The sequence below is a fragment of the Parasteatoda tepidariorum genome, chromosome 5 (genome assembly GCF_043381705.1).
Source record: "Parasteatoda tepidariorum isolate YZ-2023 chromosome 5, CAS_Ptep_4.0, whole genome shotgun sequence".
Lineage (NCBI taxonomy): Eukaryota > Metazoa > Arthropoda > Arachnida > Araneae > Theridiidae > Parasteatoda > Parasteatoda tepidariorum.
Window position 1 is genome coordinate 74,726,581 of NC_092208.1, and position 13,339 is coordinate 74,739,919.

At 34.2% G+C, this 13,339-nt stretch overlaps 1 protein-coding gene across 2 annotated transcripts in view; it reads right to left on the reverse strand.

Annotated features, from left to right (window-relative positions):
* Nucleotides 1-1,339: 1,339 nt before the first annotated feature.
* Nucleotides 1,340-13,339, reverse strand: part of LOC122269489 (uncharacterized protein MAL13P1.304-like) — a 32,890-nt gene continuing 20,890 nt past the window's right edge. For both annotated transcript variants that reach the window (XM_043042885.2, XM_043042884.2), the window contains exons 5-9: nucleotides 12,000-12,115; nucleotides 11,750-11,819; nucleotides 10,625-10,729; nucleotides 9,134-9,226; nucleotides 1,340-6,921 (exon numbers count right to left, since the gene is read on the reverse strand). In XM_043042885.2, coding sequence (XP_042898819.1) covers nucleotides 2,236-6,921; nucleotides 9,134-9,226; nucleotides 10,625-10,729; nucleotides 11,750-11,819; nucleotides 12,000-12,115 — 5,070 coding nt within the window. In that variant the 3' untranslated portion in view covers nucleotides 1,340-2,235. The remainder of the gene's footprint in view (nucleotides 6,922-9,133; nucleotides 9,227-10,624; nucleotides 10,730-11,749; nucleotides 11,820-11,999; nucleotides 12,116-13,339) is intronic.

The following is a 13,339-nucleotide window of genomic DNA, read 5'->3' on the forward strand; positions in this document are numbered from 1 at the left end:
TTTGATCTTCAAATGTGATGAAAGCGTAACGAAGTATTTATATAGTTTTGATAGCTTTTTTCTCTCTCAAGAACAGAAAATGATTGCATTCACTCAATACGTGGCATATCTTACACTTTACACACGTTGTGATATTAATTTTATTTTTGCTTCACGACTTGTTAGAATTTATAAATTAGAGAAAACTCTTATGAATGATAAAATTTCGCGAAAATTTAATTAAAAAAAAATAGTGCGTGGAGTCCCTCCGCGCGGAAGAAGTTAAACTTCGTAACCTGCGACGTTAATTGGGTATAATATGAAAAAAAGCACAACTAACTTCCACTTACTAGGAATAACATTTACCTTTTAGTTTAATTAATAAACTGAGTTTTAAATATGCTTACTAAATTCATAAACTTCGGTAAAACAACAATATAAATTATTTCCAAAGGAACTAGACTAATACAATTCCAACCTGGCGAGTAGCGACTTATAACAAGACACTTCGTTTGATGCTTTTACTTGTTGCTAGAAATCAGGTTCGCAGAAAATGCTGTTTACTGGTTAAATTTAGTAGGAATAACACGATCTGTGACGTAGGCTATAGTATACCCAATTATCACTTATGTGAAAAATGGACATAAAACGCTTTACACACGCTATGTTATTAATTTTCTTAAGTTTATTTTTGCCTCACGACCTGTTAGAATTTATAAATTATAGAAAACTCTTATGAATAATAAAAGTTCGCGAAAATTTGATTAAAAAATAACAATGACGAGCTTCCTAAAATATCAAGCTTGTTCACACATCGCCTCGTAAGCAGAATAAGCGGAGGGATACACCGCAAGTTTTCTAAATTTCTTCCGGTTTCAGGAAATTTGTTATTGTTTACATTCAGTCAACCATCCATAGCTTGGAGATACTGAATTCGAATCTCGACGCAACCCTTTTATATTTTTTTGATTTCCTTCTTTTATTTGTACTATCTGTTCTTCCAACTCGACATGGGTTTATAAGCCATCTTTGTAAGGAGCACACAAACATGCCAATGTACGTTTTACAATAAAATAAATGAAAAATATACTGATCTAAAAATTTCGTTGATCATTTTATTAGCAGTTGAATTCATGAGTGTTTTTAATTATTTATAAATTTCCTTTTAAAAAATGTTTCGAGCTACAAGATGTCAATTGCATAAAATTAGAGTAAAAATTGTTATTGTGATGTTGATTTCACTTATTTTTAGTTTCAATGATATTCTATAAATACTTTAAACTGTTTTTAATTAACAGAGGATAACTCCACACAGACAATTTTTAATACACAAATCATAAAATGAGACTACAAACCCATGTTTTATTCAAAAAGTTTTATTGGATATTAATTTCCACAAAATGTTATATTTACAAAAGTCGTGCTTATACGATTATTTTATAGTCTTGTTTGGTATAATTCACGAACTAAGGTTTCAGTAAATTGGAAATTAAACTAGTGTCTCTTTCAAATAAAGAATACATTAGCTGAGAACGTCCCTACTCCTTAAAATTACATTTCCATTAATTAATTTAATATTATTAGGATGTTTTGAAAAAACGTTTGTAGTGAAAGATTTTTTTTTTGTGTGATTTAATTTCAAAGTCTTTCTCAAAATCTCATGTGACACATTTTTTTCAGCCGTCTATAAATCAGCTAAACATGTTATAAACAAATTTGCAGGAGTATCTTACGTATACATTACGCATTTTTCTTAAAAGCATGTCTTTCAAACTGGCATAAACAGTTTTTTTTTAAAGTTCCATTGAATCGATTATCCTTTCATACAATGGAAAATATTTGTAAATTCTGGAGGTACAATTTGAAACAGGCAAGGGGAAAATCCTCGTTCTCGATACGGATAAAAATATGATAGTAATAGGCCTTAAAATTAGTATGACTGTTTAAGTTATGACTGTAAAAAATTTGAATAATTAAAAGACCGTTACTTTTAAACAATCTGCATGATAAAAGTGTTTTAAAATAAAAACTAAATGATTATGTTAATACTCCTATCGGATAGGACTGTATGGTTTTCCCTAAATAAGTCCCTATAAGCATTTTAACCAGTCCCTAACAAAGTTGCTGTTTGTAAAGCTTCCACACCTTTTCAAAGTTCATAGGAAATGAGAACGCTATAGTTCTACTTGAGCAACTGTTCTTTTTATGATTCACGTTTGGCACAGTATTTGACGTCAGTTTTTAACTTTTTCACAATCACAAAATTGAATTGCTGCAACTAGATTCAAAACTAGGTCGGCTGCAACCTCGAATACTGTTGTCATACACAAGTTTAACGGGGCAAGAAAAAACATGCAGTGTAAATTTATTCAACCACTTATCCCAAAAACACTCGTAAAACATATTGCAATCTTTCGGATGTTGGAAAAGACCTGCTCGAGTACAAATCACGGGGGACATCGACTGATCCCTTTGGTCATTTACGAACGGAATGTTCCATACGTTGTCCTGGAATCTGATCTGCAATTCGACGTCAGTTTTACCTTCAGATTCTAGCTTCTTCATAAGCGTCGATTTCAATTCGGTTAATAAATGCTTGGGTATTTTCATTTGACCATCGATTGGTTGACGTCCTCGCTCGTTATCAGTATCATTGTTTCGACGCTTTTTCACTAATATCCTCAACTTTCTACGTTTTTTACGTTTCTCTTGAACAATTGGGTGCGTGTGCCTTGGATAGTTATTAAATGATTGTGTGTGATGAATATTATCTGTATGGTGTATTACATCTGAATTTTGAAGCGAGTGCTGATTGTTAAACGCATCAGGTGTTTCACCCCAAGGAAAATCGTAATTACTCTGTGTACTTTCAGGAATGCCTGTATTAGTTATTCTTCGGGAGTTATCTTTTGGTATTTGCCTTTCGAAAGTATCTGTAATATAACCATTTCTGAAATCAACAGTTGGCCTTCTACTGTGATAATTATTGAGATATGTTCTGGTGAAATCATTATGCGCTTGGTTATTTATGGCATCATTGGATGATTGTTGTCGTTGTATTTCCTTAAAATGGTGGTTTCTCTGGGGGTTATAAGAAGTTTGTTCTTGGTGAGAGTGGTCGAAAGCTTGTGCTCTTACAGTTTCATCAAAAATACGTCTTCTTGTATCATCCACAGCAAACGATTCTTTGATGTCGCCATAATTGTTAATATTATAGTTATCATCAGAAGTTTGTTTTGCACGGTTATCTCCAACAATTTGTCTCCCATAGTTGTCTTCGGAGGTTTGTCTCCTATAACCATCACCATTTTCATCAAGATTTGATATTCCGTAGTTGTCATCAGAAGTTTGCCTTCTGTAGTTGTCATCAGAAGTTTGCCTTCTGTAGTTGTCATCAGAAGTTTGCCTTCTGTAGTTGTCATCAGAAGTTTGCCTTCGGTAGTTGTCATCAGAAGTTTGCCTTCTGTAGTTGTCGTCAGAAGTTTGCCTTCTGTAGTTGTCATCAGAAGTTTGCCTTCGGTAGTTGTCATCAGAAGTTTGTTTTCTGTAGTTGCTATCAGAAGTTTGTCTTCTGTAGTCATCATCAGAATTATGTCTTAAACTGAAGCCATCGGAGTTGAGCTGCTTATTATTATCATGTTCATGTGCTGTATTTTGATTCCTATTAAAGACGATTTCTAGTGAAGGATCCCTTTTATCAGAAAATTCCTTGTTAGGAATTTCAGAACGCCAAATTGGATTTTCTGACCTATATGGAATAGGCTGAATTGGAAGTTTGTAATAAAACTGAGAATGATCTAAGAGAAGTCTTCGTTCTTCGCTGTTATTTATTCCATAAAAATTAATTTCGTTATGTGGAAGTTCTTTGGAATATGATTGTTGCTGAGTTGTTCGATTATTAAATAAATTGTGAAAGGGCTGTTCGTGCTCCTCTCTTCTGTTTACATTTATATTTGGACTAATTTGTGAGTTAAAAGAATTTACCGGTGCAGAAACTCTCGATGGATCTTGTGGATATAAATGATCATTTCCTTCGTAATTTATGACTTTAATTCTTTCGCCAAATTGATATTGATCATCATCATATTTGATATCTTTGTTTACATGGGATTGTATTTCTCCGCCATAAAAGTTCTTTTTAAGGTCGTAGTTTAAATCTGATTGTTTTAAGATTTTCGAAGCTAAATTTTCTTGCCTCTGGTTTTCCAATTGTTCTCGGATAGAAGGAAATCTCGAACGTTTTGGTGATACGCTTGTGATCTCTGTAGGAGCTCTCTCCGTGGTTCTTAGATGTGAAGAAGAAATGTCACTTTCTGGTTTGCTTTCAGTATCTGCATTTCGATGCTTGTTTTGAAGATCCAACTGTTCTTTGATACTAGGTAATTTAAACTTTCGAATTAAGCGTCTTCTTACAAATGGCACATTATTTTCATAGCCCTTATTTTCTTGAGTATTATTTTGTAGCAAAATTGGTGACAATCGTCGGCTATTGTTAGAATTCGGTAAGTCAGTGCTCTGATTTGTTTTGCGATCAGTGGAATTTACTTCGTGTATTTTAATATAATACTCGTTCATTACAGTTGAAGTTTCAAATCCTTCGTTGACTTTCGTAATTATCTCTGTTGCGTTCCCGTTTACACGAGTTTCTGATGTTTGAGTCACGTTAGTCACTGTTTCGTTATCTCTTTCAGATAGGCTTATTCCGTCAACTTTATTCGTTGAGTTGATCATTTTCTCTAACATGTCAATCATATCTGCAACACTTGACATTTTTGACACATTCATTTCCCTTGGCATGCCTTCAGTTGAAGCATTTAACTTATCCTCCAGGAGTTTTATGTTTATATGCCCATCTTTCATAAACTTCTTCAGCATATTATCAACTTCAATGAGAGTTTGAGGTGGTATTTCATTCATATGACTTAAAAAGACATTCAAGAGAACGCCTTGAGAATAAAAATTTATGGACATGACTGTTTCTTTCGATTTTTTGTTGTTGTCATCGTCTGTTTCTCTCTCTATGTGATTTCTAAGTCTAGTTGTACTTTCTATCTTCTCCGTTGATGGTGTTGATAAATTTATACGTAAGACATCTCCATCCTCAAGTACAGCTTCCCTGTTTTGGTCTATTGCGCTATTGCTGGAATCGTTTGTAATATTAACATTATTTTTGGCATCAGCCTCTTGTGTTAGGCTTAAGGCTCTTGGGTAAATATTTCCGCTATTATCGGAAGACACTGACCTTCCTTGGGTGTATAAGGGTCTGGCTTTCTGTGCTTTATTATCTAGCAAATGATTGGATGCAAAATCGATCTTTTGCGAATCTGATACATTATTGTTTTTAATTTTTTGAGTAATTTGTTCTGTGCCTTGATACGCTGATCGAGACAACTGATCATCTTTGATGATAAATTTATTAGTATCCGCACCATTTTTCATGTTCACAACTAAACTAACTTCCCCAATGCAGCCAAAATCTAAATTGTTTTCAAGCAATTTTGAGCATTTTACATTGGCGTATGGCTGGGCATTGAGTTTCTCCGTATCGTGACGAGACGCATCATTAATTCTATTCCTTATTTCGTTCTCTTTATACGTACCAACGGACCTACCCTGGAGATTTCCGGGCACAAATGGAATAAATTTCGGAATATTGCTTTGGTTTGGTTCGAAAGGAGCTAACTGTTGTCTTACATTAAAAGTTATTTCCTGAGGTCTGTTTTGGTATATTTCAGGTTGATGTAGCTTAGGTTCAATTTTTGTTACCTTTCCAATACCTTGTCTCTGATCCCCATTTTGATCAAACTTGGGTTTTTGAGTAGTACGAGAATTTTTTATTTGTTCTATCAATCTATCTAATGCCTTAGAACTATGATCAGCAGTCTGTCTATCTTTATTAATCATAGATCTATGCCAAACGGCCCTTCCGTAGCTCTTCTCATTCGTATGTCTGAAAGGTAATTTTTCTGCATCAATACTTTTGTCACTTTGGAAGGATATTTTCTCTGGTCCACTCTTATGTGGAATAGTAATTTGAACTTCAGCGACATTATTTTTTAGTTTGTTTTCGAAAGGAGTAGAAATTTCTGTGGCTATCAAAGGTTTCCTTTGTCCATGTGTGCCGGTCAACTGAGTTGGAATCGGGTGTCCATTCGAAGTTTCGTGGGGAAAACCAAGAGCTTTTGAAAGTTTGAAAGTATTTTCTTCATCTTTAGGAGAATTCGAAGAAGAAATTTGTGTAGAATTTGTATTTGCAGTTCCTTCCATTGGAGTGTAACTTCCGCAAGCTGTTACCATCCATTTCCAATTACAGAGAAGTTTTTCCTCGTCAAATCCTAAGAGATGAGATGGACACAAAAACTCAAAAGCTGTTAACGTTCCATCACCTAAATCCAAACAGTAGTAAAACCACCGACAATCTTTTGAATCCGCGTGAAATCCTGGCTTCGTGCATTGGAATTTCTTGGCTGCAACGGGAGTTAATTCACCTGATCCTTGACAAGGTTCAGAGTGTGTGGGCCAGTTGCAAGATCCTTGTAATTCATCATAAACTAATCCTCTAGGGCATTTATAAACGAAAACTGCATATTCCTTACTATTATTGCGCTTCGGGGCTTGGTATTCAGAGCAGTGATAGAATTTTGTACAGTCTCCCGGGTGACGGAAGAAACCTATTTTGTCGCATTTAAATCTTTCAAGAGGCTTTGAATTTATGTTTTGTTCTGGCAAAAGTTGAATTTCGCCAACTATTTGAGATTCTCCGGTCGAAAGTGCTATATCTAAATCCTTGAATGTGTTGAAGGGAGGTTTTTCACTTTTGAAGACATCTCGTATTAAATGAAGAATTGGAAATCGCTTTTTCTCGCAAAATTTCAAATAATCGTCATCATTCAATGACCAAACATCAAGCCCAGCGTATCCCTCCTGGATGACTGTTTGAGTCTGAAATAATAAAAAGTATTATTTTATGAAAGAAAATAAATTTAATGAAAGTAAGGAACAATAAACTACGACCCTTAAAACTGCTACATCTTTTAAGAGACCCTCGTTCGAACTCAGCTGTCATAGGAGAGGAGACGGAGAGTGAAAATTCTAAATATGTTTTTAATCTTCCTTATTTTTCTCCCCAAACGAACTGATGGTAAATATTTACTTAATTCGTCAATATCTTTCCATACATATGTTAAATACATGACCGTCACCTAATGAAAACTTGATATATAAAACGTGGAGTAATTTAAATTCCCTTTCGATTTTGTCTGACAAAATTATACCAATGCAGTTCTGTAATCATTAGCTTTTGAAAAGTAGTTAAATAGTATAAATTTGTTTGTTTTTAAATTTTTAAGAAATATCCTTGTTTTTGTGAAAGTTACGTTATAAAAACCAACCAAATTGGTTTTTATCAATTTAAACTGTAATAAAAATGAATCTTATAAAATCTAAAATCTGAATAGTAAGTTGTTTTAAACTACTGATACAAAACCACAAATCGCATATTCTTTTATTGCTTTTAGGTTTTGAGGAAAGTTTCCTATAAGTTCTAAAAATTATGAATCATCATTTCTCTTTATCTAATAAAGCAATCCCTTCTGTTTTTCACCTTTAAAAAAAAATATTGTGCTGTCGAATAATATTCTGTCATCAAAACGAAAGCTTGCGAAAAAAAAACACCAAGAAAACAAAAATCAAAAATGTAACCTAAAATCCAAGATGGCGCAAATAAAGAACCTCTTAAGAGACATGGTAGAATTCTGAATACCTGTCATATATAGGGGAAAAGAAAGGCTACGGAAAGTCTACGGTGTTTGAGTTTACGGTCATTAAGGATCGGCATGCATAGATGGGAAGAGGTAACATAAAAATAAGTCAAAACGTTTAATTAAATTAGAACGATGATTCATCTCATCGACATTTAAATCCGTAGTTTTCAATGTCGATGAGGTGAATAGAGTCATTGTTGATACCGTTTGGTCCGAAATTTATCCTTCATCGGCATGAAAAAGAGGTAAAAACATTAATAACCAAAAAATAAAATCCAAATATCAGGCCAGCCAACAGTATCTGCGGCTATTTAGTCTTAAATGTCATAAACATAACTGTTTGGCTCACATGATCGAGAGTAGTGATATAAGACGACAATTTTTCTGGAGAAAAAAAAAGAAGCCCTGCTAGAATAGTATAACTGTTTACTGTTTCTGAGAAAAATCAAAATTGTTGCATAAATGTTATAGTAGAGTCGCGATGGCTCAGGGGATAGAGCGTTCGCTTCCCAATGAGGTGAACCTGGTTCGAATCCCAGTCGATATGAACTCCGCATCCAGCTTGAACCGACCACAGTGCTGACGTGAAATATCCTCAGTGGTAGACGGATCATGGGTTAGAGTCCCCTAGCCGTCAAGTTAACAGTGGGAGGTTATTTGGTCTTCCTCTCCACGTAACGCAAATGCGGGTTAGCTCCATCAAAAAGTCCTCCACGAAGGCAAATTTCTCCCACTACTCGATCCAGCAGTTCCCTTGTCTTCTGGATTGGATTCAAAATTACAGGGCTACGGAGTCGTAACATTAAAAGACGTAAACCCAAAAATTTGGGTCGACTGTTCAACGACGGTTATAAAATAAAATAAAATGCTACAGTAACTTATCATCAGAGTTCCAGTATCGAATGAATATCAAGATTGATGTGTTTGGTAACTTTGACTCAGAACTAATATGTTTCTTGACTGGTGGAAATCATGCAAATCTCTTAGGACCGTAAGTTCCACTGACTTTAAAAAAAAATTAAATAAAGCTAGTTGCTGTTCTGCCATAAAAATAGTATCACTATAAAAATAGTCTGCTATTCAACTGGAATTAAGTCCGAAGAATCAGCTTATTTTGTACTGATTTGTAAAGCTAAGAGGGTTAGTTTATAATATAGGCCTTCGAGAAAGCCGTATTTTTACCTGTATTTAATGGCTTAGGTCATAAAACAAAATTTAAATGCTTAAAAATATGGACCCGTTGCTCATCTTTAAACGTTGTACACAAAATACTTTTTTTTAAATATATATTATATCTAAATCTAAGTATTTAAAGGCCAAAAAAAAAGGTCTTTGATGTAGCAATTTTTGAAACAGATTTTTTCAAAAATACATATAAAAGACTATTTTACTTTATTTTTGATGGCATCGAAGAGTTCCTTTCCTTTTCCCACTTCTTTAGAGGACTGTTTGAAACCATTATTGTCCATAAGCCTGCAGATTTCCTGGGAAAAAAAACAGATTTTATTTTAAAAATGAGAGTTGTTAAACAATTGGGTAACAACACGAGAAGAAAAATACGTGATTAGGCTCAATCATGTGATTTAAATCAAATGGTTGGGCCTAATCACGTGCTTGTGTTTAGCGAGAGAACGTTACAGCATTTGGGTACTTGCACTTCAAGAAAAATAACACCACGGATACCCAGAGATGAAACCTATGACGCCAACGCCATCTGATGGTTTATAAGCAAAGTGACGTGTTAAAGTTAAGTTTTTTCCTATAAGTTAGAATGTATAATTAACATAAGGTTTATTAAATACAGCACCGTATCGTGCATCGAGTTCCTTGAAATATAATTATTTCTCGTCTACGCCTTTTACTAAACTTAGATTTATAATTAGTTTATGCATTTTAATGTAACCGTGATATATTTTTTTCTTGTACCTGGCAACTTCGATGCTTGATTAATTTGTTTATGTTCTATATGGCCTCATGCCTGTCTTTGTGTTAAGTAAGACACATAGAGTGAAAGAATTGAAATCTTTGTGAAAGATGAGTTGCTTAAAAGAATGGATACTTGATGGGCTTGGCTTACTTGAACAAAAAGGAAAGAACAGTTGCTACCGTAAACAAATGCAACATTTCGACAACCAATCAGGATCGACGTACTCACATTACACCATTTGCAGGAATCCCATTAAACTTTGTCTTTGGCCACGCTTTTGAATCATATTTAATTGGATACTTGTAAGCGACATAGCGCGCGTCTTTCGAACTGGCTTTTGAATGAATCGTAGTATAAACGAATGCCGTGATTTATTCACTATGACGTCACTTGCATGCATCCAATTCTCATGTTTTCCCCATCTAACTGTAGTGTAAAAATCAGGTCTTGCTTTGCAGGTCTGTCACCACTGTCACCTGTAAATTACCCACCATTCTCAATTGTGAATTTTTTTTCATTTAATTTTTTGTTACCACTTCATTCAGTGATCTTCGGATATTGTAAGGTAAGCTTGGAGAAAACCTTTAATTGTAGTTAGCGGCGGGGTCCATTTTTTTAATTGTAGAAAGAACTTCGAGTAAAAGGGTTAACATGCAACCACAGAACGCTTGTCAGTGATGTAGTAAAAGCAATTTGATAAAAAATACTGCTCTAAATATTTCAAAATTAAATTTTAGAACAAACTAGCTTTTTGACTCATTTAAATTTTTTAAACACTTTAAAACGAGTGATTTTATTGGAGGTAGAAATGGACAAAATATTTGCTTGGTTTTCTATGTGATAATATTTAAATATGTGTGATAATTATACTTCTAAAGCTTTCGAACAATTAAAACACAAATTATTATAAAACATTAAAAAATATTTCCATTTATAAATCTATTTATAATATTACATGTAAATCCTTTCCATTGTATTGAGCTGCCAAAGTTCGACGAATGCTTAGAGATATCAAAATCTTTTCTTTTAGAGTTCGTTCTTCCATCAGTCGTCTTAAATTCTGGAAAAAAATATCGTAATTAGTTTGTAGAGTTAAAAATTTCGAACATTAGTTTAAAAATAATTAACGATTTCGAGATATATATAACGAGAGTTGAAAACTTGATTACTTTAGATAGCAAACTTCTTAACGGCGTATAAATTTAACCCTTCAAGGACGAATGCCTTCACATAAGTGGCAAGGTACTTTAACATACTAGGTCCAATACCGAAATATATAAGCGATACTTCCACTTAACAAGATCGAATGCCACCATATATTATCATACGTATAAATAACCTAATTATAAATAATTATGTATTTCTAATGAATGTCATTAATTACTAAATCATGCCTCATAGGAAACAAACTTGAAATTATTCCAGACTGTTAAGGGTTAAAATAAAAGTTGAAATTACTCGTTTTGATGGAAGTTTTAATCATATTTCCAAGAGTATCAATTACCCTCACTCAACTCAATATGCTAATTAGTTAGTGCAGACGATATTTTAAAATACGTAATCAGACCCAAAAAGTTACTTTCTCTGAATACACATACCTTTTTTTTAACGGGTTCCTGACCCCTAAAATAGAGGTAGTCATAATCTGGGAAATATTGCCCCAATAGTTAATTAGGGAGGAACAAACATTTAATTCATACTTGGCAATTTGAAATGTGTGATTATTTAAAGAACTGTCCTTTCACTACGAATCCTTGCATTACAATTTGATGGATTCTGAAAGATCAAATTTTGGATGGAAACATTGGACATTTTAATGAAAATTCTGTTTCTAGAGTCTTTTTGCATTGATGTACTTTAATACTTAAACAGTTTTCAAAAATAAATAAATAAAACAATGGAAAAAAGCTACCAGATGTTTATTTAATTTAAGTCGCCACTATATTTTGTTCACTCGCCACGCTGCGAGTGGTTATTTTTAGGTCTATAATTAGCTATTCTAAGTTATTAATTACTTTTTGACGCTTTGTTTCACAAATTCAGAATACATACTGCTACATCATTTTTAACTAGTACTTACTAAAAAGGAGTTCCTCGATGAGTTTGAATCAGTTTCATTCATTTCTAATATACTCAAGAAATCAATGTCCCTAAATTAGAATTAAAAAATATATAAATAATTTATATTTTATAATGGGTCAAAAAATATAAAACAAAATAAAAAATTTAATATTAAATAAGCAATATTGAGAAAGGCAAAATACAACCACTGGAAATAATAATTCTTAATTAATTTTCCAATTTAAAAATTCTTGGGTATGAATATTTACCTGAATTCGTCCTGACTGAGTATTTTTTCTAAATGAAAAAGTGTATTTCCTGTGAGAGTTAGCATCAAAGCTTTTGGGGATCCTTCGCGAGATTTCTTCAATAAATTATTCATTTCCTGGAAAATGAATACAAATTTTGAGACTCTAAAGAACTTACAATATGGTACAATAATGAAATGAAATCAAAATACAGATTTTACTATCGTTTCCGATAATAATTAGGTTGGCTATAAATTTTTAAATATAAATTTAACTTCCACAACGATTTCAAAATATAGAATATCTATCTATATACTCTGAAGAAAATATTTACATAAGAAGGAGCAAAAGAGGGCAAAAATGAGAACGGAAGCACTGACCAACATTGCAGTGCCATCTGGGAGACCTTACCATGTCGTCATGCGGGAGCAGTTTCTATGATTGGCGGTAAAGTACCACAGGTGAGGTGACTATTACATACTGCGATCCCGAAAATCGAAGTAGAAATACATATATTTGACATATGGGAAACTCGATCTCTCGGATGAGAATTAAAGGCCTTTGGCTCGAGTATTAAACTAGTTTATGTGCCAAAATGAAAGCAATAAAAAAAGGAACTACGAATGAAGTACTACAGTATATATATACACAGTCCAGTCACATTAATGTGACCACCACCTACTTTCGACGTAAACCTGAAATAACCAATCACAAAGTGAAGGTGGCAGCACATTACAGTGTAGTGTATATATTGAATGTCCTAGGGCATCGAAAAGCATTTCAGTCGTTGGTGCAATGCAGAAACGTAGCGATTTATCCGACGTCCAAAAGGGCATGATTATTGGCTTTCGGACCAAGGATGGAAGCATTTCGGAAACGACTGATTTTGTGAACTGTTCGCGTGCCGACGTGGTAAAAGTATACCGTGCATGGCAAAATGGCACTATACAAAACAAGCGACGTGGCACATGTGGTGCACCACGGGCCAAAGATGGCAGAGGCGAACGAAGGCTACGGAGATGCGTTCAGACGAATCGACGTGCAACTGTTGAGCAACTGACCGCCCAAATGAACCAATGGGCTACCAAGAGTGTATCCTCAACAACTGTTCAGCAAACGTTGCTGCGCATGAGCCTCCGCAGCAGACGCCTGGTTAATGCACCTATACTGACTGCTGTTCATCGGTGACGAAGGCTGGAATTTGCACGCCAGTACCGCAACTAGACGTCCACAGAGTGGCAACAGGTGGCTTTTTCCGATGAATCACATTTTATGCTCCATGGGACAGATGGACGTTGGCGTATACGGTGTAAAACGTCTGAAAGCAAACACCCTGCAACAATTGCCGGAAGGCTGCAGGC